The 27,355-nt window shown below is 45.8% G+C and overlaps 1 protein-coding gene across 7 annotated transcripts in view; it reads left to right on the top strand.

The window, feature by feature from the left end:
- The window catches only part of EFCAB6 (EF-hand calcium binding domain 6), a 252,808-nt gene that overhangs the window by 27,193 nt on the left and 198,260 nt on the right, over nucleotides 1–27,355 (top strand). For 6 of the 7 annotated variants that reach the window (XR_015164616.1, XM_086403190.1, XM_086403191.1 and 3 more), the window contains 3 exons: nucleotides 3,113–3,324; nucleotides 14,177–14,265; nucleotides 25,236–25,302. Coding sequence is in view for 4 of the 7 variants with exons in the window: in XM_086403190.1 (XP_086259316.1) it covers nucleotides 3,113–3,324; nucleotides 14,177–14,265; nucleotides 25,236–25,302 (368 nt within the window). In the remaining 3 variants the exon portion in view is untranslated. Of the gene's footprint in view, nucleotides 1–3,112; nucleotides 3,325–14,176; nucleotides 14,266–24,411; nucleotides 24,576–25,235; nucleotides 25,303–27,355 lie in introns of those variants that run through there. The other variant, XM_086403192.1, reaches the window with a different exon arrangement.

Raw genomic sequence — 27,355 nt, 5'->3', positions numbered from 1 at the left:
TTAGCCACGGACTCATGCACATTTTAAGGGGGAGGAGTGTACACCCCACTTTCTGACGGGAGGAGAGTCAACACGATATCATAAGAGAAGCATGTGTGGTGGGCAGCTTGTGCGGCCATCTCAGACAAAACCACCAACCAACCCCATCCTCCGTATTCCTTTTCTCCCGGCTCACCCAGCCACCCACACGAACTTCGTCCTCGTCCCCTGCTCACCCAGCACATCACATCAGAGTGTTCTGTGGACCTCCTCTATCTTAACCGCTCTTTTATTCACCCCTGTGTTGCACCCACTGACCATCACAGTAGTGTAGACCTCCCTTGAGACTCATCTGAGCTGGCTGTAATCACCCAGCACGTCTTCCACCACCCCTCTCCTCCCCCTTCTGTTTCTCTCCCATGTGATACCAGAGTGAAGTTTAAGAATGAAAGAGGGCTTCCCTGGTGGTCCAGTGGCTAAGACTCTGCACTCCCATTGCATGGGGCCCGGGTTCGATCCCTGCTCAGGGACCTAGATCCTAAATGCTGCAACTAAGAGTTCTCATGCTGCAAGTAAAGGTCCCACGTCCCACAACAAAGATGGGAGAACCCTTGTGCTGCACCTAACACCTGGCTTAGCCGAATAAATCAATATTTGAGAATGAAGATTGGGCCGTGTCACCCTCTCAGTGACAGTCCTGCTGTGGCATCTCACAGCCAGAGCGCAAGGCCAGAGGACAGGGCCGCCTGCCTTGGCTCCTTCTGACTTTCCCAGTCTCCTCTCCTGGCCGAGGTCTGCTCTGTGCAGCCCCTCCCCTGGCCGTCCTCCACAGCAGCCACACTTCCAACCCCCTATCTTGCTTTCGAGGAACACAGCCTTGCAGTGGAAATGTCACTGTGTCCTCTAAGATTTTCCTGAGACCCTCATCCGGTCACCTCAAACCAGCCATCTACGTTCAGGGTCTCCAGTGTTATCCCTGTTAAATGATCCCCTGCCTGGAGGTCGCTGTGGCCGTTGTGAGCAAGAGGAACCCCCAGCACTGGGCACAGGCCTCGTGTGTGCACAGAGAGCAAGCTTCAGGGAAGGCGGGCACTGGGGTGACGGCCTGTGAAGCCCCTGGAAGGACGGAGTGGTCCCTGGATCCTGCCACATTGCTCCTCCTGAGCTGAGGGCACCTGGGAGCTCTTCACGGCAGTGGGGGTGCTGGTAGGTCCTCTGTTACTGCCTCAAACAGAAGGCAGCTCAGTCACCCTGCAGCTGTGAGCAGGCCCCTCGCTGCCTCTGGGAAGGTCCATGCTGGCACTCCGAATCTGTTGATATCATCTGGCCCAGGTCACCCCAAGGCTAAAGCCATCGTGTCCACGTGCCAGAAAGGTTCCACTGCTTGATGAGAAATTCTCGTTTCAAGGGAAATACCGAGTCACTCTCTCCAAGCCCCTGCTTGTGAATGATTTGACGAAAAATGCAGCAACGTTCAAGACATTTCACATGACCGGAGTTTACTGCGTAAAACAGAGGTACTAAATGGACTGTGGTCACCAAGATGAAAAGTGAATACAATGGTCTGAAGATTTATGTGATGCTGGAGAGGATGTGGAGAAAAGGGAACCTTCCTGCACTGTCAGTGGGATGTAAATCGGTGCAGCCACTGTGGAAAACGGTATGGAGGTTCCTCAGAAAACTGAAAGTGGGAGTTACCGTGTGATTCAGCAGTCCTACTCCTGGGCACATATCCGGACAAAACTGTAATTCCAGAATTATTCATGCACCCCAGTGTTCATAGTAGCGCTATTCACAATAGCCAAGACATGGAAACGACGTAAGCAACCTACATTTTATAGATACAGTGAGTGAGTGAGTGAGTGAAGTCGCTCAGCCACGTCCGACTCACTGTGGCCCCATGGACTGGAGCCTGCCACGCTCCTCCAACCGGGGGACTCTCCAGGCAAGAGTACTGGAGTGGGTTGCCATTTCCTTCTCCAGGAGATCTTCCCAACCCAGGGGTTGAAACCGGGTCTCCTGCATTGTAGGCAGACACTTTAGCGTCTGAGCCACCAGGGAAATCCTATATATATATAAAATATATATATAGTCCTATATATATAAATATAAATATATATATATATATATGGAGTGCTACTCAGCCGTAAAAAGGAATGAAATAATTCCATCTGCAGCAACATGGATACAGCTAGATGGACGTGAGTCTCAGTGAACTCCGGGAGTTGGTGATGGACAGGGAGGCCTGGCGTGCTGTGATTCATGTGGTTGCAAAGAGTCGGACATGACTGAGCGACTGATCTGATCTGATATATAAAATATATATATATAGTCTTATATATATAAATATATATATATATGGAGTACTACTCAGCCATAAAAGAGAATGAAATAATTCCATCTGCAGCAACATGGATACAGCTAGAGATTTTCATACTAAGTGAAGTAAGTCAGAGAAAGACAAATATGTACCACTTATACATGGAATCTAAAACATAACACAGTGAACCCATCTATGAAACAAACAGAATTATGGACACAGAGAGCAAACTGATGGTTGCCGAGGGGTGGGGGTTGGGGGGGTAGAGAGGGAGGTTGGGGTTTGCAGATGCAAACAACATCAGGTCCTGCTGTGTGGCACAGGGAGCTATATTCCATATCCTATGACACGGTAATGGAGGGGAATAAAAAAAAGAATGTGTGCGCATATGAGTATATAACTGAATCCCTTTGCTGTACAGCAGTAATTAACCTAATACTTTAAATCAACTAATGCTTCGATAAAAAATAAATTTGAAAGAAAAAGCTTTATTTGCGATGACATTAATTCTTAACTAGGTTTTAACTCCAATATCCAGTGACATAGGTCCTTTCTAGGGAAGAATCTTTGCCTTTTTCTTTCTTTCTAATGTGACTGCTATTGTCTATATTGATTGAAGTGTAAATTTCAGAGGTGAAGACAATGACTGCAGATTTGCCATTGCGGGTCATCTGCTTATAAACCTAGATATGGTAGAAGAAACACTGTTTTAGAAGTCTGCTGGGTCCTAGTACGCAGTGAAGTAGTTTTCATCATCGTAGCCTTAAGCACGTCCAGTAAATAGCTCTCTCTCTCTCTCTCTCTCTCTCACAGCCACAACTGTTGCAAATCCAATACTGTCGTCCTTAGATGTTAAACGGATTTTATTTCAAAAAATTACCGAGAAAGGAGATGAGTTGAAGAGAGCCTTTCACCTGCTCGACACCGCTAACAACATGACGGTGACCAAGAGTGAACTGCGGAGGGTCATCACAACCTTCCTGCTGCCTCTCACGAGAGAACAGTTTCAGGATGTTCTGGCTCAGGTATCAGGCGAAGGAGACTTGGAAGCACCCGGTATGCGGTGGGGAGATGCAGGAGAGGACGGGGCACATGACCTAGCCTGGCTTTCCCCGCGCTGTCCCACAGAGAGTTTCACTTGTCACAGTTGAGTGGAGTCCTGGCAGGTTTGGGCCACCACCGTGTGCTTGGGTCGTATTTTGCACGCAGCACTATTATAGCCATTCTCTTTTATTTTTTTTTTTAAGACTTCCATATACACAATATTTGGGGGACTTCCGTGATGGTCCAGTGGCTAAGACTCTATGCTCCCAATGCAGGGGGCCAGGTTCGATCACTGGTCAGGGAAACAGATCCCCCCACCCCACCCCGCATGTCACAACTGAGTTCACAAGCGTAACTAAAAATGACCCCATGGGTGGCAGTGAAGCTCTGTTCATTTAAAAAAATATTTTTCCTGTCTGTTTTGCAGATTACATAATATCCATTGATCTGTCTTCAAATTCACTGACTCTTTCTTAGCATCTCCATTCTGTTATTAAGTCTATTCAGTGAACTTTTAACTTTAGACATTGTATTTTTCAGTTCTAGAATTTCCATTTGGTTCTTTTTTATAACTGCTATTTATCTGCTTAGATTTATTGATTTTCTTTCAATTATGAACATATTTCTTGTAACTCATTGAGCATATTTTAAATAGCTGCTTTAAAGTCCTTGTCTGGTAATTCTCATCTCGGGGTTGGCCTGTTTTGATTTTTTTTTTTTTCTTGAGAAGGGTCACATTACTCTGGTCCTTCATTTAAAAAAATCTTTTTTTATTTTTTAAATTATCGAAGCACAATAGCACATTTAATGGAGATTTGGAACATACAGAACAAAGTTACATATAGTTCTACTATATATTACAATTATTTTTTCAGTAGATAAGTTAAAAATTTTAGTTGGAGTTTCAATATCAAGCTCTTAAAAATTAATATAATGAATAGACAGAAAAGTACGAGGGGATAGTAGACCTGAAAAGCACTATGAACCAATTCAACATAATTGAGATGTATACAGTTTTCACACAACAGCAAGATACAAATTCTATTCAAGTTCCCATAAACTATATACCAGGGACATAAAACAAGGTGCAAGAATTTCATGGTCTAAAGGTTTGAAATCATACTGTCCTCTTATCACTGTGGAATTATGTTAGAAATCAGTATCAAAAGATATTTGAAAATAACCCACATATTTTCAAGGGCAATGTATCCTTTACCAAAAGATCTTTGACTTAGGCATTGAAAGGCTCAATAAAGTTAAAAGACTGAAAAAATACAGAGGGTGATTGCAGAGAAGAAAGCATTTAAATGAGAAATTCATACCAAAATGATAAATTAATATCAAAGATACTTTAAAAACCCCCATGTATTTGGAAATTAAATGTCCACTTTTAAATGATGGGTATATCTAAGAGGCCATAACATGGAAAATTAGAAAATAATTGTAACTAAAAATGAAAAGAGAATTTATCAGAATTTGTTGCATGCAGCTGAAGCTGCTCAATGCGACTAAATGCAATGTGGAGTCTTGAATTAGGTATGAAAACAAATAGTTGGTCCTTCACTGTTGAGTGTATTTGAATTATATCCCAGACTAATGGTTTTCAATAGAAACATAATGTGAAGCACATATGTAATTTAAAATGTTCTGGTAGCTACATTACAAAGAAAAAAAGAAATAAGTGGAATTAGTTTTAATAATATTTTTGTTTGACCAAAATGTCTCATTTCCACATGTCATCACTATTCAAAATCGGTGGTAAAATATTTTCCATTCTTTTCTGTGTACCAAGTCTACAAGGCCTGGTGTGTACTTAGAGCAGACCCCAGTTCAGACACCACATTTCCATTAGAAATACTTTATCTGTATCTTATTATTGTTGTTCAGTCGCTCAGTCGTGTCTGACTGTGACTTCCTGAACTACAGCACGCCACACTTCCCTATGCATTACCATCTACTGGGGTTTCCTCGAACTCTTGTCCATTGAGTTAGTGATGTCGTCCAACCATCTCATCTTCTGTTGCTCGCTTCTCTTCTTGCCCTCAATCTTCCCAGCATCAGGGTCTTTTCCAATGAGTCAGCTCTTTGCATTAGGTGGCCAAAGTATTGGAGCTTCAGCATCAGTCCTTCCAATGAATATTCAGGGTTGATATCCTTTAGGATTGACTAGTTTGATTTTCTTGCAGTCCAAAGGACTCTCAAGAGTCTTCTCTAGCACCACTGTTCAAAATTCTTTGATGCTCAGCCTTCTTTATGGTCCAACTCTCACATCCATACATGACTACTGGAAAGACCATAGCTTTGACTATACAGACCTTCGTCGGCAAAGTGATGTCTCTACCTTTTTTTTTTTTAACCTGTATTGAGATTTCATAAAATTTGCAGTTGAAATACTAATTTCACGTAGTTATTCCAAACATAAGAATTTTCCAAAAACGAGCTTACTTTTAGAATTTAAATTAATTAACATTAAAGGTAACCGCTCGTTTCCTCAATTGCCCTGGCCGTGATCCACGTGCTTTGGAGTCGCATGTGGCTCTGGCTGTTGATTACACAGCGTGGTACCCTGGAGACACTGGATTCTGTTATACTGACTCCTTCAACTGTCAATGCCTTTACTTTGGCACGGCAGTCAGCTTCCAAATTCTTTCTTGCCTGCAGCGGGCAGTCATTCATATCTTGGTTCAGCTCTTTTGTCTTTTTTAAAAAGATTTTATTTATTTTTAATTGGAGTATGGTTTCTTTATATTATGTTGGTTTTGCCATACATTAACATGAGTCAGTCATAGGTACACATATGTCCCCTCCCTCTTGAGCCTCCCTCCCACCCTGCACCCCGTCCCACCCTTCTAGGCTGTCACAGAGTGCTGGGTCGGGCCCCGTTTGTTATACAGCAGCTCTCCATTAGCTGTCCGTTTCACGTACGGTGGTGTATGTCCCCACGCTACTCTCTCCATTCGTCCCACCCTCTCCTTTCCCCACTGTATCCGCAAGTCTGTTCTGTGTGTCCGCGTCTCCATTCCAGCCCTGCAGATAGGTTCATCAGTACGTCCTTCTAGAATCCATATATATGTGTTAATATACAATATTTGTTTTTCTCTTTCTGACTTACTTCACTCCATGTAATAGGCTCTAGGTTCATCCACCTCATTAAAACTGATTCAAATGCATTCCTCTTTATGGCCAAGTAATATTCCGTTGTGTACATGTACTCCAACTTCTTTCTCCGTTCATCTGCTGATGGACATCTAGGCCACTTCCGTGTCCTAGCTATCGTAAATAGTGCTGCAGTAAACACGGGGGCACGTGTGTCTTTTTCAATGATTTCCTCAGGGTCTGTGCCCAGTAGTAGGGTTGTCGGGTCATGTGGTAGTTTCATCCCTAGTTTTTTAAGGACTCTCCATACTGTTCTCCGGAGGGGCTGTATCAATTTTCACTCCCACCTCTTTTGTCTTTAGCTGGGACTCTTCACATGTGACCTGCACACGCATGGTTCAGGCGTCAGCTGGAATGTGGACAGGGTGTGTATACAGAAGGTGGGGCTCCTCCTCTCTCTCTCTCCTGTCTCAGATCCCCCTCACATTGCTAATGGCTGTGGTTGCTTTGGGTTCAGTGTGTTGGTTCTTCAGGCCAGAAAGACAGTCGGGTTTTGGTGGGGGTGAGCTGCTTCGTGCTGGCCACTGACTGTGGCCACTCAGGTTCAAAGCCATTAAGAACAGGAAACTCTGTACTTGTCCTTTCTTCTGAAGTTTTAAAGGTTTTTCCTCCAACACCTGCCTGCTTTCTTTCACTCTCCTGAGCCTTTAGATAGTTCTTTTTTTGTATTTTGACAGAGTCTACAGGGGACTGTGGGAGGTTAGTCTGTTCAGAGCTTTCTCTGCCACAACTTCTGCTACTTTGTTTTAAAAAAGCAGTCCCAGAGTTAGGGACCAGTTGGAAGTATACTGCAAAGAACAATTGTTTTTCCTAAGCCATTTAGAAGGAAGCTGCTTCATTACCTCAAGTATCTCAGTGTTCAGTTCAGTTCAGTTCAGTCGCTCAGTCGTGTCCGACTCTGTGTGACCCCATGGACTGCAGCACGCCAGGCCTCCCTGTCCATCACCAACTCCCGGAGTCTACCCAAACCCATGTCCATCAAGTTGGTGATGCCATCCAATCATTTCATCCTCTGTCGTCCCCTTCTCCTCCTGCCTTCAATCTTTCCCAGCATCAGGGTGTTTTCCAATGAGTCACCTCTTCACATCAGGTGGCCAAAGTATTGGAGTTTCAGCTTCAACAGCAATCCTAATGAACTCTCAAGACTGATGTCCTTTTGGGTGGACTGGTTGGATCTCCTTGCATGTTTCCTTAAAACCAGCCCTGTTCTGTACTCCCACAATGCAACCATAATGGTAAAGACAGTAACGTCAAATCACAACGACTGCCTCAGCCCCGGACCCAGGTCACAGTTGTGCAGCGCATCTGGCAAGTCTCCTTCCATCTGGACGTTTTGCAGTCTGTCCTTAGTTTTGAGGACCGTAACACTTGGAAGATTGCAGACCCGTTATTTTGTAAAGTGTCCCCAACTTGAGTTTGTCAGATGGTAGGTGTTTCCCGATGGCTAGATTGAGGCCTGCATCTTCGGCAGGAATGTCGCAGAAGCCTCACTGTGCTCGCCTCGTGACCTTTTGCTAGGTTGCAGGTGACTTCCGCCTGTCCCATCACTGCTGCTGTTCACTGCGGTCTCTCCACTAAGGTGGGAGCTGTCAGATCCCCCTTTCTTTTCCCAGCGGAATGTTCTTTATACTGTGTAATTAATAAGCAGTTTGTAGGAGACATCTTGGAAGCTGTGTAGATGTGTCATTCCTCACCAAGCTTCATATATTCTTTATTGTTTATATATTTTCAGGGACTTGAGATTTCCTGTTTTAATAAGTGGGTTATGATCCATTGCTTTCATTATTTATTTTGATATTTAAATTGTCCCTAATTTAGCCACAAAGGCACCTTCATGCTGGTTTCTGTGTCCTTTTGACGTGTCCCTAGCATTTTTGGAGCACTTTCTGACTTCCTGATGCAAGATGTTACAAGCTCACCTGTACTTTCCATGCTCAGTCCTGGAATCATCTGTCTCTCCAAAGAGCGCTGGTTCTTTTTAATGCAAACAGGCATCCGGAATCCGGGATCTAGGCAGCAGGGCTGCTCATTGCTCCTGGACGCTACTGCTCCGGGCCCTCTAAGTGGGCAGAGCTCCAGGGGCCTGTTCCATATGCACATCCCTATACACACATGTGCGTGTGTGTGTGCTCAGTCACTCAGTCAGGCCCGACTCTGTGACCCCAGGGATTGCAGCCGCCAGTCTCCCCCATCCGTGGGACAGATCAGGCGAGCGCACTGGAGTGGGTTGCCATTTCCTCCTCCAGGGGATCTTCCCAACCCAGGGACTGAACCCGCTTGTTTCACTTATTTGAATGTGCTGGCATGTGACTCATCACCCATCTCCCATCTCCAGCGCCCACACACCCAGGTGGATGCCCTCTGCCCGCCGTGTGGGTGCGCTCCCTGGCTCTGGACCAGGCTCCCTGACATGGCAGACACCACGTGTCTCTGCCCCGTCTAATGACTGCAGGACTGAATTGTGAGGGGCAGACAGGGAAGAAGGGAAGGGGGAGGAAGGTGAAGAGCTTTCCTCCTCTTCTTTTAAAAAATGTTTCCCCTTTATTCGCTTCCAGAATCTCAGAAATAATATATATTGATTCTTTCACCTTTCACTATTTATTATATCCACATTTTAAATAAGAGCTTTACTGAGATACGATTCACATATCATAAAATTCAGCACTTAACAGTGGACGGGTCTGTGGGGTTTTCCGGTGATTTCATTTGTTGATTATTCTGGCTGTGCTGGTCTTCGCTGCTGCACAGGCTCTTCTCTGGCTGTGGGGAGCAGGGGCCACTCCCTAGTTGCGGTGCGTGGGCTTCTCCCTGTGGCGGCTCCTCTTGTTTCAGAGCACGGGCTTTCGGGCACTCGGACTTCAGGAGCTGTGGCCGTGGGCTCAGTGGCTGCAGTTCCCAGGCTCGAGAGCACAGGTTCAGTAGTCCTGTTGCGTGGCTTAGCTGCTGTGAGGCTTGTGGATCTTCCTGGACCAGGGATTGAACCGGTGACTCCTGTGCTGGCAGGCAGATTCCTTCCCACTGAGCCACCAGGGAAACCCCCGAGGTTTTTAATATGTTCACAGAGTGATTCACAATCACCACTATCTAATTCCGGAACATTTCATCATCCCTAAAAGAAACTTTCGTATTCCTTAGCAGTTACTCTGCACTCCCCCTTCCCCTAATCCCTGACAACCACTAATCTACTCTGTGTCTTAATAGATTGTGTAGTCTGGCTATTTCATAAAAAGGAATAATGTAGTGTATGATCTTTGGTGTGTGGCTTCTTTTACTCAGCATAATGTTTAGTTCTGCTGAACATCCATGCTGCAGCATGAATTGGTACTTCGCTCCTTGCTATGACTGAATGGTGCTCCGCTGCATGGAGACAACGCAGCCTCTTTAGCGTCAGGTGATGGGCCTTTGGGTTGTCTCCACGTTTTGGCTTCTGTGAACAGCGCTGCTGGGACTTCCACGTACAAGTTTTTATGTGGACATATGTTTTCACTTCTCTTGGGTACGTACCTAGGAGTGGAAGTGCTGTGTCGTGTGGTAATGTTCTCTTGCTTTTAAAGAACATTTGTCCTCACAAACATCGCATCCGTTTCATCACAAGCTTGATTGAACTGATCTTTTCTTTATACCAAATGGAAAGTGAAAATATTATTTCCTGCTAATGTCTCCCTATATTCATGATCTAATGTTAATTTAAAATTTTGACAGCCTCCCAAGCTAATCAGCTATGCAGGAAGAGGAACAGCACAGAAAATGTGAAATGTGGATCCGTTTTTTTAAAAGCGACATCTGTTTTAAAAAGAAGTCACTGAGAACTGTAGAACTTCAGAGCCTTTACATAACAGGTTCACGTGGTCTGTCTTACTATCAGCGTGTGTTTCTAGAACCTTGAGCTCTCGTGACCCATGCATAAACCCAGGAGATCGGAGTGCAGTGCCTTCACAGGAGGCCAGGTTCACTGGGAAAGCAGGGCAGAGCTTGTCTCCCTAATCCCTGGACTTCACAGGGTGTGTGACCTTTCTAGGTCTTTTAATGACTAATCCACGTGGTGATACCCAACTTTCTTTTTCAATGGTCAATATAAGCCTAACTGGCAATGTATAAAACTGGTAAAATAGTTCATGGAAATCTTAAAAATTAGAAAAGAGGGGGCTTCCCTGGTGGCTCAGTGGTAAAGAATCCACCTGCCAATGCAGGAGACACGGGTTCAATCCCTGATCTGGGAAGATCCCGCATGCCGTGGAGCATCTAAGCCCGTGCACAACTGCTGAGCCTGTGCTCCAGAGCCCGGGAGCCGCAACTACTGAAGCCCTCTCACCCTGGAGCCTGTGCTCCACAACAACAGAAGCCACTTCCACGAGAAGCCTGCTCACCACAACTCGAGAGGAGCCCCCGCTGCCTACAACTAGAGAGAAGCCCGCCCAGCTGTGAAGACCCAGTACAGCCAGAGATAAAGTAAATAAAAATTTACAAAATGCATTAAAAATTAGAAGAGAGTTTCCCAGTTTTAGTGAATTTATTTTAGCTGTAATTTTATCTTAAGAACCGTGTCAAGAGTGTTTGAATGTCAGGGTGATGATAGACGAGGCATTGTTTGTTAGCCACCCTGTTCCTTAGTTTCATTAATAGTGATATGAATTGTTTTAAATGTGTCTCAGTCTCTGAATATCAGTATAAGTTGAACATTTTAAAGGAAGTTGCACCGGTTACTAGATGCCAGAGAAGGAAAGCAAAGTTCTATTCAGGTCTTGGTGGTTGTCCCAAGGAAAGAGAAGCCTTGGAAGGTTCTGATCAACACGCTGGACGTGCATTCACAAACTGTGCTTCGCCAGCTGCAGTCTAAGGATTTGCTTCCAGTGATTCATCAGTGGACGGTTTTGAGTCTCAAGAGATTTTTGCCAGAATCGCAAATCCTGGAGAAGTGAATCCATAGTCCAGCCTTTCCTTTTAGACTGGATCCTTGAGCTTAGTTTGGAAACTAGGCATTGCAAAAATGTATCTGCCACCTTAGAATTTGCATCAGATCACAGGTAGTACTTGTGTTCTTGCCTGGAGAATTCCATGGACAGAGGAGCCTAGTAGGCTGCAGCCCATGGGGTCACAGAGTCGGGACACGACTGAGCGACTTACACTTCACTTCACAAGTAGCACTAATTTTCCCAGGTGGTGCTAGTGGTAAAGAACCCGCCTGCCAGTGAGACAGAAGGGAGGGGGTTCAACCCTTGGGTCGGGAAGATCCCCTGGAAGAGGAGGGCACGGCAACCCACTGCAGTACTCTTGCCTGGAGAATCCCCATGGACAGGGGAGCCTGGCGGGCTACAGTCCCTGGGGTTGGAAAGAATTGGACATGACTGAAGCACCTTGGCACGCACGCACAAGTAGCAACATGAAATGTGACAAAAACCTCAACGGTTGATGGACTTTTTTTTTTTTTTTTCCCCATAAGGTGGTTAGTGTAGTGAAATGAGCTTGGGCTCTGGAGCCACAGATTTCTGTGCTGTGCGGGGAGGTCATTCCTCTGCTCTGTGAAATGTGGAAGGTTTCAGCTTCCTCAGAAGGTGGTCTGGGGCTGGATGAGTTAGAACCAAGAGCAGTGTCTGTGCCTGTTTACGAAGTATGAGCCCCTTCACCGTCAGCTTCCTCCCTTCCGCATTAACGCTCATCACTGCTGAGACCAGGGGGCATCCAGTCTGGGAAACTGCACGTTTAATCTGTCCTTGCCCTTCTTCTGTGGGACTTGGGAACCTCTGAGGTGCCTACCCAAGTTGTATCTGCTGAAAACCACCCTGTCAGAAGTCAGAGTCCTGGTGTCCTTTCCAGGAAAAGGCTTTGCAGAGGCCCACCCTGTGAGCCACTCTCCCCACAGTCCCATGTCCTAGTTATACATGTTTTAAACAGTAAAGGGAAACGTGTCCTTTGGGGAAGACCGAGATAACTGTGCTAGGCTTTGAGGCTGGAATTTTAAGGGCTAAGTAAATATCAGACTTGGTTGTATGGGCTCAGGAGCCATTCAGCTGTACGGGAGATTGTACTTGTGTATTTGCATGAAGCTTAAAATATATATTTATATTGATTGTGTGTTTATTTTAATTTTAGTTTCACATGCTTTCTGGGGAAATAATTTTTTCACTTTTTTTAAAAAATTGGCTTTTTATTTAAAAGTAATTTCAAGCCTCCAGCAAGTTTGTAAAGGAAAGTATGGTACAAATAATGGCCGTTTACCCTTGCCCAGATTTTTCAACTGTGAACATTTAACCTCATTCGCTTCTCCTGTAATCTTTCACTCCCTCTGTGCACATATGCAAACTATATATATTTGAAATACACAAATAATGTATGTAATTTTTTCTGAACCATTTAAGCGGAAATTGCTTATACTAATGGTGCTTTCTTTGTTTTTTGGCTGTGCTGGGTCCTCATTGCTACGCACGGGCTTTCTCTCGTGTCAGCGAGCAGGGGCCACTCTTCGTTGCGGTGTGAGAGCTTCATAGCGGTGGCTTCTCTTGCTGCGGAGCCCGGGCTCTGGGCTCTGGGCTTCCGTAGTTGTGGCTCTCGGGCTCGAGAGCACAGGCTTCAGCAGTTGTGACACATGAACTTAGATGCCCCACACAACGTGGAATCTTCCTGGCCCAGGGCTCGAACCTGTGTCCCCTGCATTGGCAAGCAGATTCTTAGCCTCTGGACCACGAGGGAAGTCCTATTACTGGTCCTGTACTTCTAAATACTTCAGTGTGTATTTCTTCAAGAATAAGAACTGTTCTCTTACCTAATCATAGCACAGTTATCAACTTTGGTAAACATTGAGGTAGTAATACTTTTATTTACTCTAGAGTCCGTATTAACCCTCCTGGCCCAATGATGTCCCTTGTAGAATTTTAGATTTAAAAATGACTTTTTTCTACCTTAAAAGCATATGACTGTATAGAAAGGGTACATGATACTCAGAGGATAAATTGTGCTGTGGCCTCAGACTCTTGGGAAATATATATATATTTATACACACACACACATATATAAATACATATGTAAAATATATTAGAATATATTTCTACTACTGTTAGTTTATCTTTTTAAAAAACATTTATTTATTTGGCTGAGCTGGGTCTTAGTTGAGGCATGTGGGATCTAGTTCCCTGACCAGGGATGGAACCTAAGCCCTCTGCACTGGGAGCGAGGAGTCTTAGCCACTGGACCACCAGGGAGGGCCCTACTTTACCCTTTAGAAAGACCTGTTGTTGCTGTTCAGTCGCTCAGCTGTGTCTGACTCTCTGTGACCCTGTGGACTGCAGCACTCCAGGCTTCCCCGGCCTTCACTGTCTCTCCGAGTTTGCTCAGACTCGTGTCCATCGAGTCAGTGAGGCCATCCAACCATCTCATCCTCTGTCGTCCCCTTCTCCTCCTGCCCTCAGTCTTTCCCAGTTAGATGGACCTAGATTTTAGCTAATTCTGTAGAGGGCTTGGTGGCTTTGGTTGAGCGCAGACTGGCATTCTGGTGTGTCTGCTGCTCGTGCTTGGTTTGCTGATGGTGCCTGTCGACTCAGGCGCCTGGGCTGAGTAGCTGTAAGCGTCCTGGAGCGCCCGCCCTGCTCTGAGTGCCCTGCCCGTGTCTTGAACCCTGCTGTGCTGTCCACGGCTTGGCCCTGAACTCACTAACGAGCTGCCACTCTTCTTGTTTGGGTGTAGATCCCCCTCACCAGTTCTGGGGCTGTTCCGTACCTTGTATTCCTGTCCAGATTTGGAGGAATTGACCTGAATATCAATGTTATAAAGAGGTAAGTGTTTTGTTTTGTTTTTTTCCTCGTATGAAAATTTAAAACTTGAAGTGATGCGAGATAAGACACAAGCACATTAGAGCTAAACATGTCAACAGATACAATCCTCAGGCAAAAAATTTACTTAGAGAAGATTCTGATGTCTAAATGGTATATGTTTCAGGATAAGAGAAATAATATTGTATTCAAAGTGGAGACACAGCAAATTAAAACCAGACCAACATGTTTCACAAGTAGTGCTAGTGGTAAAGACTCTGCCTGCCAGTGCAGGAGATGCGGGGGAGTCGGGTTTGATCTCTCGGTCTGGAAGACCCCTTGGAGAAGGAAATGGCAGCCCACTCCAGTATTCTTGCCTGGGAAATCTCAGGGACAGAGGAGCCTGGAGGGCTACCGTCCATGGGGTCACAAAGGGTCAGATACAACTGCACACACCCAGCACAACATACTTCATATGCGATGCCTTTCATATTTGGAAATAAGGAATTTAATTTTTTTTTTTTTTTGCCACATTGCAAGGCTTGTGGGATCTTAGTTCCCCAGCCAGGGATGGAACATGGGCCCTGGCATTGAAAGCAGCACATCTTAACCCTGGACCACCAGGGAATTACTTGGAAATACGGAATGTAAACTTTGAAGTAAGAGTATTAAGATGCCACATTTTAAATTTGTTTTTTCCATGCATTTTTAGTGTCTTTCATTGGCTAGTGATCATATTTTTGTAGCTATAAATGAAAAAATTTTAGGAGATCTTTGTATGAGGTCCTCATAGCTGTAGCCTGAGCATGGGGCTCGTTTGCCTTATCTGCAAAACTAGAGTGCTGAAGCCTGAACTTTACTGTCTCTGTCAGCTGTTAAGTTCCTTGATGCTAGTGTACAATGTAGGAAATATTGTTTTATAGTAGAAAAATTATTGACTCAGATTATTCTGACTCTAAATGAGTAAGCTTCATTTTCTCAGGAATTGTGTAAACAATTGTGAGAGAATTAGACTTGGTTCTGAAATATTAGCACATTCTGGTATTGTGACTTTCGTGATCGAAGCCATCTTGGATATAGCTGAGTTGTGAGAATTAGTGCAGCCGTGCAGAGAGGGAAGGGGGATTGGTGATTACTGGGTACAGTTTCTGTTTTGCGAGGTGAGCAAGTCCCAGAGATCCCTTGCATAGCAGTATGGATATATTCACATTACTGAAAGTGAAAGTGAAAGTCGCTCACTCGTGTCCGACTCTTTGTGACCCCATAGACTATACAGTCCATGGAATACTCCAGGCCAGAATACTGGAGTGGGTAGCCTTTCCCTTCTCCAGGGGATATTCCCAACCCAGGGACTGAAACCAGGTCTCTGGCATTGCAGGCAGATTCTTTACCAGCTGAGCCACAAGGGAAGCCCAAGAATACTGGAATGGGTAGCCTATCCCTTCTCCAGTGGATCTTCCTGACCCAGAAATCAAACTGGGGTCTCCTGCATTGCAGGTAGATTCTTTGCCAACTGAGTGAGCTGTACAGTAAAAACAGCTAGGATGGTAACTTGTGTCCTTCCCTGGTGGCTCTGATGGTGAAAGAGTTCATCTGTGATGCAGGAGACCTGGATTCTATCCCTGGGTCAGGAAGATCATCTGGAGAAGGAAATGGCAACCCACTCCAGTGTCCTTGCCTGGAGAATCCCATGGACAGAGGACCCTGGCAGGCCACAGTCCACGGGACCACACAGAGCCAGACATGACTGAGGGACTAACACTTAAAAAAAAAAAATTCAGTGCAGCAGCTCCACCAAGAATGACAAAGTATTATCTGCTCTGGGATCAGGGACTTGTGATCTGCTGATGCTGTCTGTAAGTGATGAGCTAGGATAACTTCCAGACTCATTCAGAAGAATGACTGGTCATTTCATAGGCATATTCTTACTCTTGACATAATGAAACCATCCCCATTTGGGGGATAAGTAACATAATTTGAATATTCTTTGCTGAAAAAGCTCAACAGTTGGAAAAAACTAAAAGCAGGAGAGTTCTTTTTTGTTTTTGTTCAATTGTGAAACTTCAGTCTAATAATTTGAGATGAAAAGTATCATACATTACTTTCTTAAACACAACAGACTGAATATTTAAAGTAAATTAGAAAGATATCTGGCTTACTCATGAAGCTAAATTCTCTTTATTGTTTCAGTTCAGTTCAGTCGCTCAGTCGTATCCGAGACTCTTTGCGACCCCATGAACCACAGCACGCCAGGCCTCCCTGTCCATCACCAACTCCCGGAGTCCACCCAAACCCACGTCATTGAGTCGGTGATGCCATCCAACCATGTCATCCTCTGTCGTCCCCTTCTCCTCCTGCCCTCAATCTTTTCCAGCATCAGGGTCTTTTCCAATGAGTCAGCTCTTCGCGTCAGGTGGCCAGAGTATTGGAGTTTCAGCTTCAACATCAGTCCTTCCAATGAACACCCAGGACTGATCTCCTTTAGGATGGACTGGTTGGATCTCCTTGCAATCCAAGGGATTCTCAAGAGTCTTCTCCAACACCACAGTTCAAAAGCATCAATTCTTCAGCACTCAGCTTTCTTTATAGTCCAACTCTCACATCCATACATGACCACTGGAAAAACCATAACCTTGACTAGATGGATCTTTGTTGGCAAAGTAATGTCTCTGTTTTTTAATATGCTGTCTAGGTTGGTTATAACTTTCCTACCAAGGAGTAAGTGTCTTTTAATTTCATGGCTGCAGTCACCATCTGCAGTGATTTTGGAGCCCAGAAAAATAAAGTCAGCCACTGTTTCCCCATCTATTTGCCATGAAGTGATGGGACCGGATGCCATGATCTTATTGTTTAAGGCCATGTATTAGAGTGAATAGAAAATTCTGTTTCTAGTACTATGGTAGGCTACCTCCATGAACAACACTTCCACTGAAAACAACTAAAATGGTGGATTAAAGGTAAAATATTTTAATGCATTACTGAGCTGGCAAGAAAGGAAGTAATTCTTAGAGGCTAAGCATGCGGTAGGAACTGGAATCTAGAGAAGTTTTGTATAAAGAAGTTTTTGCCACAAAGTATTGGCCAAATCTTGGTGAATTGGTGTTTCAGTTTTGTTGGGTCTTCGGAGTGAAAGGGATAAAAGACAAAGCCTACAGGGTCTATCCAAGGTGGAAAAACCAAAGAGAAGACCAGTACATGGACAGTGGGGACCCCTATACCCTCTTGTAAGGATAATTATCAAAATATAGATCTGCATCACAGAAACCTAGCTATTTCAACACTGGCATTGGGTGAATAGAGGAAAGATTGTAATCACAAGTCAATTTTAATGAAGATCTATACCTAAAATAATGCTACCTGTGTGGTCTGAAAAGTCTCAGGCTAGGAATTTACTTAAAACTGGTCCTGGACTGGGTGTGCCCTTCAAGGGAGGGATACGTCTACAACATAGCCCTTAAAGAAAGCCACAGGTAAAGTGTCACACAGAAAACCTTGACGACACATGAAGAAATGAAGAATGAGGACCGCAAACAAATGGAAATCCTGTCCAGTAGAATCAGATCTCCAGACACTTGCCATGTTGAAACTGTCAGATACAGAATATAAAACCAGTGTTGTAATAGCTTTAAAGAAATGAAAGAATGGATTCAATACATGAATGCAAAACAAGAGGCAACAAAAATAAAGATTTGAAGAAGTACACAGTGGAACTGCTAGCACTGAAAGATAACGCCTGCTGTAGAATAAAGTTTTAGTGGATGGGTGAAAATGGTGGATTCAGCACAGCTGGAAAGAGCATTAGTGGAGTGGAAAGCAGATCTGAAGGTAGTATCCGGAATGCAGCTCAGAAACAGAGATGCAAACATGGAGGACAGGTGTAAGAACATGGGAGGTGGGCAGAGAAGGCCCAGTAATACCTCTTGTTGGGTTTCCAGATATGTGAGAGAAGGAGTAGCACAGGGACTGTATTTGAAAAGGTAACGGTTTAGAATCTCGAGCCAGATAAACAAAAAGGGATGCCTATCTAGACATATCACAGTGAAACTATAGAACATTAAAATCAAAGAGAAAATGTTGAAGGCAGGGAGAAGAAAGATGGGGTTGACTTCAGAGGAGTGACCATTAGACTGACACAGATGTCTCAACAGTGACAACGAAAGGTGTGAGTGTGTGGGAGGAGCTCTTCAGTGTGCTGAGCTAAAGTATTTGCCTTCCTAGATTTTTTTTAAAAGCTGTATTTGTAAGAATAAGAAGGAGAGCTCTTTCTGTGGGAACCCCTGGCCACCTTTCCTCCTCTTCCCACGGTGTCTGCTCACCACTGGGACCAGACTGTTTGGAAAAGGGAGCCACATCTGGTGCCTTTGCCCATGATGTTCAAGGTTACCTTTCAGCTCCATCTCGTAAACTTTCTTCACACTGACTTGCAGAAAGGGAGCCTTTGCATTGGATTATCCTTCCCAGGTGGCTCAGTGGTAAAGAACCTGCCTGCCAATGCAGGAGACACAGGAGACGCGAGTTCCATCTCTGAGTCGGGAAGATCCCCTGGGGAAGGCATTGCAACCCACTCCAGTATTCTTGGCTGGAGAATCCCATGGATAGAAGAGCCTGGTGGGCTACAGTCCACGGGATCACAAAGAGTCAGACACGACTGAGCAAGTAACACTCTCACTTTCAAAGGTTCAGACAGCATCTTTGAATTTCTAAAGATTAAAGAGAAGGCAATGGCACCCCACTCCAGTACTCGTGCCTGGAAAATCCCATGGATGGAGGAGCCTGGTGGGCTGCAGTCCATGGGGTCGATAAGAGTTGGACACGACTGAGCGACTTCACTTTCACTTTTCACTTTCATGCATTGGAGAAGGAAATGGCAACCCACTCCAGTGTTCTTGCCTGGAGAATCCCAGGGACGGGGGACCCTGGTGCGCTGCCGTCTATGGGGTCACACAGATTCGGACATGACTGAAGCGACTTAGCAGTAGCAGCAGCAGCAAACACAGCAAGAAACATTAAAAAAAAAAAACAAAAAAAAAAAGCCTGAGGATTAAATAACAACATTTCAGACAAAAACTGAGATGGTTCACCTCCTGCAGATCTTGACTAGGGAAATGCTAGAAGATGCTACCAGCGAAAGGCAGGTGATCCCACGGAAACTGCAAGGCCCTCTGTGATCTGGCTGGCCTCCCTGATGGGACTCTGCTGCTCTGCTCTCGTTCATGGTGTTCCCAAACTGAGGACATTCTTGTTGCTTCCACCTTATCACTTTTGACTGGTGCTTCCCAGTGTCTGCAGTGCTTCCACCAGATAAGCCTGTAGGTCACTCCACCCACACCCTTGAGGCTAACACACAAGTGAGACTTTCTCAACATAGAACGTGAGCTCCACAAGGGCAGGCAACTTTATCCGTTTGACTTATTGATGTATTCCAAGTCCCTAGGAGAGTGCTTGGCACAGATCAGGTGCTTAATGTGCTTCCCAGGTGGCTCAGTGGTAAAGAATCTGCCTGCCAATGCAGGAGACACAGGAGACACGGGTTCGATCCCTGGGTTGGGAAGATCCCCTGGAGTCGGAAATGGAACCCACTCTGGTATTCTTGCCTGGGAATTTCCATGAACAGAGGAGCCTGGCGCGCTGCAGCCCATCGGGTGGCAGAACAGTTGGAAATGACTTCGTGACTAAACAGCAGCAACAGAGGTGCTTAATGTATGTTTATTGAGTCAGAGGCTGCAAAAACGCCAACTGAAGTGAAGTCAAGTGAAAAGTTGCTCAGTTGCGTCTGACTCTTTGTGAACCATTTACAGACCTAAGCCAGAATACTGGAGTGGGTAGCCTTTTCCTTCTCCAGGGGATCTTCCCAACCCAAGGATCAAACCCAGGTCTCCTCCATTGCAGGCAGATTCTTTACCAGCTGAGCCACAAGGGGAAGCCCAGTGACAACCAACAAATGACATGTGTAGTCAACAGCCTGAATGACTCATGGATGTAACACTGAGGGAAGGAGGAAAAAGTGAACAAATACTTCTGTTCACATGTGAAGTTCAAAACCAGACAACTGAACTGTTTTGTTTAAGGATACATACCTAGGTGGTAAAATTATAAGAAGATAAAAGATAAATGTAAATGAAGATAAAAGTATGTCAAGGCTATGTATTATCACCTTGCTTATTTAACTTATATGCAGAGTACATCATGTGAAGTGCTGGGCTGGATGAAGCACAAGCTGGAATCAAGATTGCTGGGAGAAATATCAGTAACCTCAGATATGCAGATGACAACACCCATATGGCAGAAAGTGAAGAACTAAAGAGCCTCTTGATGAAAGTGAAAGAAGAGAGTGAAAAAGTTGGCTTAAAGCTCAACATTCAGAAAACTAAGATCACGGCATCTGGTCCCTTCACTTCATGGCAAATAGATGGGAAAACAATGGAAACAGTGGCAGACTTTGTTTTGGGGGCTCCAAAATTGCTTCAGATGGTGACTAAAGCCATGAAAAAGACGCTTACTTTTTGGAAGAAAAGTTATCACCAACCTAAACAGCATATTAAAAAGCAGAGACATTACTTTGCCAACAAAGGTCCATTTAGTCAAAGCTATAGTTTTTCCAGTAGTCATGTATGGATGTGAGAGTTAGACATAGGAAAGCTGAAGAATTGACGCTTTTGAACTGTGGTGTTGGAGAAGACTCTTGAGAGTCCCTTGGACTGCAAAGAGATCCAACCAGTCCATCCTAAAGGAAATCAGTCCTAAATATTCACTGGAAGGAGTGATGCCGAGGCTGAAACTCCAATGCTTTGGCCACCTGATGTGAAGAGCTGACTCCTTGGAAAAGACCCTGATGCTGGGAAAGATTGAAGGCAGGAGGAGAAGGGGACGACAGAGGATGAGATGGTTGGATGGCATCACCGACTCAATGGACATGAGTTTGAGCAAGCTCCAAGAGTTGGTGATGGACAAGTAAGCCTGGTGTGTGCAGTTCATGGGATTGCAAAGAGTTGAACATGACTGCGTAACTGAACTGAAAAGTAAATGATATCCAAAGTGCTAGGAGAGTGGTTACTACGAGGAGGAGAGAAAATATTTAAACTGGAGAAGGGCAGATGGGGCCTCTTTGTGTTTGGCTCTAATTCTTTAAAAACTATTTTTTAAAATTGTATTTATTTATCTGTTTTTGGCTGTGCTGGGTCTTTGTTGCTTCATGAGCTTTTTTCTAGTTGCATAGAAGGGGGCTGCTCTCTCGTTGTGATGCGCGGGCTTCTCATTGCGGTGGCTCCTGCTGTTGTGGAGCACAGGTTTGGGGCACACGGGCTTCAGCAGTTGCAGCTCCCGGGCTCTAGGGCACAGACTCAGTAGTTGTGGCACACAGGCTTAGTTGCTCCGCAGCATGTAGGATATTCCTGGACCAGGGCTCAAACTCGCTTCTTCTGCATTGGCAGGCAGTTTCTTTACCTCTGAGCCACCAGGGAAGCCCCAGCTTCTTAATTTGAGAAATTGTTAAACAGGTGTTTGCCTTAATTGTAAGCAAACTATGCATATGTGCTGTACATACTTTTCTGGGTCAAGGTTACATCTCATAATAACAATTTAAAGCAATGAATTTAATAAACAGATTAGATGCAGCCAAGGAAATAAGTGAACTGGAAGATCGGTCAGAAAACATTAGGCAGAATGTAGCACAGACACAGAACATGTAACTGGAGCTCTTACAAAGAGCGCAGCTAGAGAAAGGACGGGAGTAACAGACAAAGAGACCACGGCCCGGCCCGGACCACCGACGGAAGGCGCCGTCCTGTGGATCCCAGCAGCCAAGTCTCCAACAAGATTTAAAGCAGAGGTGGGGGCAGAACCCCAAGGACCAAAAGATGGGAAAGCAGTAAGACGGGGACTGCCCTGGTGGTCCCGTGGTTGAGACTCTGCTCCTCCACTGCAGGGGCCCAGAGTTTGATACCCTGATCCGGCAGCTAAGATGCTGCATGCTGTGATGCAGCCAAAAAAAAAGATTAAAAAAGAAAGAAGCCAAAGGGCAACACTTACACAAAAGTGACTTTTTAAAAGTAATTTATCGTATTTACTTCTTTCTGGCTGAGGTGGGTCTTCGTTGCAGGGCGCGGGCTTTTGGCTGAGCTGGGTCTCGACTGCAGGGCGCGGGCTTCTTACTGTGGTGGCGTCCCTGTCGCCGAGCACGGGCTCTAGGCCCACAGGCTTCAGTAGCTGTACCTTGTGGACTCAGTAGCCGTGGCGCCACGGGCTTAGCTGCCCTGCAGTGTGTGGGGTCTTCCCGGACCAGGAATCAAACCTGTGTCCCTGGCATTGGCAGGCAGATTCCTATCCACTGCGCCACCAGGGAAGTTCAAAAGTCACTTTTGAATGGATGAATAACTAAGATGTGTTGGAAGACCATCACTGCCTCCCTAGAACTGTAGATCTAAAGAAAGCAGTTCAGTTCAGTTGCTCCGTCGTGTCCGACTCTTTGCTACTCCATGGACTGTAGCCCACCAGGCTCCTCTATCCCTGGGATGCTCCAGGCAAGAATACTAGAATGAGTTGCCATTCCCTTCTCCAGAGGATCTTACTGACCCCGGGATCAAACCTGCATCTCCTGCATTGCAGATGGATTCTTTACCATCTGAAGAGAGGCCCTTTGACAAGTATGCTGGTTGTCATTTCCAGAGCAATTGCTACAAGATTAAAAATGGACTGTGTAACTCCCAAACTCCAAAAAAAAAAAAAAAAAGGCACAAAAACTGAATGATAAAAATTAGATCAACCCAAAAGAAGGCAAGAAGAATCAGAAGAAGCAGGACAAATGGAAATCCTGAAAATATCAGTAATTATAATAAATATTCCATTTAAAAGTAAAGCCCACGAAAAGAAAAACCTAAACATAAGTTTATAGGAAGGTTAAAAGTGAAGAGATTTAAAAAGACATACCATTCCAAGAAATGCCAGTCTAAAGAAAGCTGGAGTCACTGAGTTAGTATCAGGTAATAGAGATGGGGCTCCCTTGAAGGAGACAGAGATGGAGTTTGGAGTTTAGGGTGGCAGAGGAACTGCCTTGACCAAATGCAGAGGTGGGAGGAGGAGGGAGAAGGCTGAGGTTGAGGGGGGCAGCCTCCCTGGGCCCTTGGGGCAGCTGATGGGGGGTACGCAGGTATGTCTACCTTTTACTCCTTAAATCTTAAACATATGCTACATGTACTGTTTTGTATCTCTTCAATACCTAATGAGAACAGTATTAAATATATGACATTTAACAGAGAATTGTAAGGCTGGATTCCTGGTTTCATCTTTAACTTGGGTCCAGCACTCAACTCCTCTGAGCCCTTCGTTCTATGTAAAATGAAGTTAATTTCCCTTTAAAGCACTCTAGTGTCTTCCCCTCGTCCCACTGTGAAGTCCAGGTTCCTCATCAGGGCCCCCTGCACCACTGGGCTGGTGCCCGCCTCCATCTCTGAGCTTACCCCGTGTTCCTCGGCCCTGCTCAGTTGGCTCTGGTCCCCCAGCCCCTGCAGTGCCAGCCCTGGGATGTGCCAGACTCCTGCCACCTCTGGGCTTCCTGCCACTGCGTGCTTCCTTTGCTTTGCTCAGAGAGCTGTTCCTCCAAGAGAGTGGCTCCTGGCTCCTCAGCATGTGGGTCTCTATCCCAATGCCCTGTTGTCCACCCCGTCCAGGAGACGGGCCTTTCCTTCTTACCCTGTCTCTCCCCGCCACCCCCATCGCCTGCCTTTATTGTCTTCACAGCACTTCTTATTACATCAACTTACCAACAAAGGTCCGTCTAGTCAAGGCTATGGTTTTTCCAATAGTCATGTATGGATGTGAGAGTTGGACTATAAAGAAAGCTGAGTGCCGAAGAATTGATGCTTTTGAACTGTGGTGTTGGAGAAGACTCTTGAGAGTCCCTTGGACTGCAAGGAGATCCAACCAGTCCATTCTAAAGGAGATCAGTCCTGGGTGTTCATTGGAAGGATTGATGTTGAAGCTAAAGCTGCAATACTTTGACTGCCTGATGCGAAGAGCTGATTGATTTGAAAAGACCCTGATGCTGGGAAAGATTGAAGGCAGGAGGAGAAGGGGACAACAGAGGATGAGCTGGTTGGATGGCATCACTGACTCAGTGGACATGAGTTTGGGTAAACTCCGGGAGTTGGTGATGGACAGGGGGCCTGGGGTGCTGCAGTCCATGGGGTTGGAAGAGTCGGACATGACTGAGCGACTGGACTGAACTGAACTGAACGTTGCTTATTTGATTGCTTATTTCCCGTCTGTCACCATCACTGGCATTAAGCTTTTTCAAGACTGGAAATGGTGTTCTGCTCGACGTGGTGCCCCAGACCTCGGTACAGGAGGCGCTGGATAAATACTGTGAAGTGGCATCTGGTGTTCTTTGTCCCCATCCTAGCCCCACGGTTGATTCCACAGAGGGAGTCTGAAGTGATTTATGGGTGGACAGAGGATGCAAAATCAGAGTTAATACAAGCAGATGGAGCCAAGCGGCTGGTTACAGATGTCCAGCCAGGCTCAGCCCTTTTCAGCAGGGCTCAGCATGCACTGCGTTGGAATGGGAGCCCACAGGGTCAGAACGCAGTGCCTCAGCCCAGGGTGGGGAGGGGGCGGCGAGGCCAGGCCACCCGCGTCTGAAGACTGGGCCTCCACTTCCCCATCATGACCTTTGGCCCGCCCAGCCTCTGTAAAGCGGGATGTCTGCTAACCCATGGAATGAGGCCTCATGGAGTGCAGGCTGTAATTACTCAGTCCCCGCACCGCCCTGGGAGGAGTGGATGTTGTATTTCATTTTACAGAAGAGGGGCCCCAGGCCTGGAGAAGCTAAGTAACTTGCCTGAGTTCACACTTCTGGCAAACGGTAGTACATAAGAAGCACCTTGCATTTAAAAATATGCAGTGTAGAAATTCTTATCATTTTCATCTCTGTGTGTCCTATGTAAACGTTAATTCAGTGAAAACATGCTAACAAGAGGTTTTTAATTGTTGTCTTTAAGGGGAGGTGAGAATGAAATGAATGGCTGTCGGACGGTAAAAGAGCTCGAGGCCCAAGTAGGAGAAAAGGTAATAGAGATCTTTCAAAGTTCTTCCGCACCCCCCAACCCTACCCCCCGCCCCCACCCCCCACCCCCTGCCCTGCCGCTTGTCCAAAGTAACCGGTAGCAGAGGGAGCTGACGGAGCCGATGCAGAATGAGCTGGGTCTTGTCATCTGCGTTCTCATGTCAAAGTCGCTTGACTCAATAGATCGCATGTGAGAGCCTGCGTTCACTCGCCTTCGCCCGCTCCGATGGCCTCCTCTGTGATGAGCCACACCGGCAGAAGTCCTGGAATATTAATTACCTTTGCTTTAACTTTAGATCATCATCCTTAAGGCGGTCCTTTGGTTTCTGTCTACAACCAAGGCAAGGTTTTCTTTAGACTGAGAAAACTGCTGCTTTTCAGCAGCGAGTGCCAATCAAGAGCGGCATGGTAAAAAATAACCAGAGACACGCAGGGAGATAGACATTTATGGATGGAGTAATTTAGCCACAAAAACTCCCGCATGTGTTTAGGAAGGAGCATGTAGCTTCGTTCTTGCTTGCGGATTACAGGTGGATAGCGGGGCACAGCTAGGGAGGGACGGGGTGTTCACAGCGTTTAGGGTTGGAATCGGACCGCTATTTAAGATGCATGTGAGCCTGCTCAGTTACATGAGCAGTTTGAGAATCATAGTTTAATTCCCTTGACTCAATATGTTGGTTAGAAATGTGACAAATTTTCTTTCCTTTTTGAACTTTTCTGAGATTTTCGTACGTTTCAAAATCAAACAGAGCCAGAAACCCACAAAATGTTTGTCTAAACCCCACAAAATGTTCTCCCGGCTTGTGCCGTTAACACCAGAAATTCATCTTTTAGCGTGATAATTTTTTAGCACCACGCGCTCCTAGAAATGTACTTTCTCTACAGTTTACATCAGTAGGAGCCCTGGCACAATTATTTGCTGCTTCCATTGTTGTTCGTTTGTTACTCTGTGGGAGAAGGCCACGGCACCCACCCCAGCGCTCTTGCCTGGAAAGTCCCACGGACGCAGGAGCCTGGTGGGCTGCAGTCCATGGGGTCGCTCAGAGTCGGACACGACTGAGCGACTTCACTTTCACTTTTCACCTTCATGCATTGGAGAAGGAAATGGCAACCCACTCCAGTGTTCTTGCCTGGAGAATCCCAGGGATGGGGGAGCCTGGAGGGCTGCTGTGTATGGGGTCGCACAGAGTCAGACACGACTGCAGCGACTTAGCAGCAGCAGCAGCAGCAGCAAGAGATACATAACACACTGGATATTATTTATGGTGTATGTCCTCAATTTGTCTCTTCACAAACTGTGTTCATCATGAAATTATCCTGGGAAAGTCAGCTGTTTACGATGGCCATCATGTCAACTTAGATGCCCTTGTGGATCAGTAACGTGACATGACGGTTAGGGGAGGGTGTGGACACAGGTCCGGCTTGTAAGTTACTGAAAGTGAGGCTTCCAAGAGGAAAGCTGGAGGGGACTTCCCACTGGATGGCTGGCCTTTCATCTCAGTTGTCTTTTCATCCCAGCCTCCTTCCAATAAAGCCCTCGCACTAAGAGTGAGTTTCAACCAGGGCAGTTGTCACGCTGGTTCTAGAGAGAACAGAAAGGTGACAGCCAGAGGCTGAGCAGGTGAGGGAGGGGACACCTGCTCCCTGGTTCTCCCTGCCGAGCAGTCAGGCCCACGCAAGCTGGAACCCCAGCTCGACCAGCTACCCTGGCCCTGGGCAGGCAGGTGGCCTGGATGGGCTCTGCCATTTATCAGCTGGTGGTCTTGGGCAAGTCCTTGTCGTCGGGTTTCTTCATCCGTGCTTGGGAATAGGAACACCCATCTCGTGGTGCTGTTGTGTAGCTTAGAAACATTTGGTATAAAGGGCCTGGAACACTTAGGCGATGCCATCTGTCATTATTATGGCGATTACTACAGTTTCCTCTGACGAATAGGTAGGAACTCATGAATGTCATCCCTTCCCACCGAGCCCAGAATAAACAGAACAAACCCAGTACCCTCCTTGGCTGCTGGCTGTGCAGTAGCGTGTTTCCAGCTACCGCTCGGGTCCTGCAAT

The sequence above is a fragment of the Bos grunniens genome, chromosome 5 (genome assembly GCF_055505025.1).
Source record: "Bos grunniens cultivar Pamir isolate PY7600 chromosome 5, Bosgru_T2T1.0, whole genome shotgun sequence".
Classification (NCBI taxonomy): Eukaryota; Metazoa; Chordata; class Mammalia; order Artiodactyla; family Bovidae; genus Bos; species Bos grunniens.
Note: the sequence above shows the minus strand (reverse complement) of the source record. Positions and strands in the feature narration are given on the sequence as shown.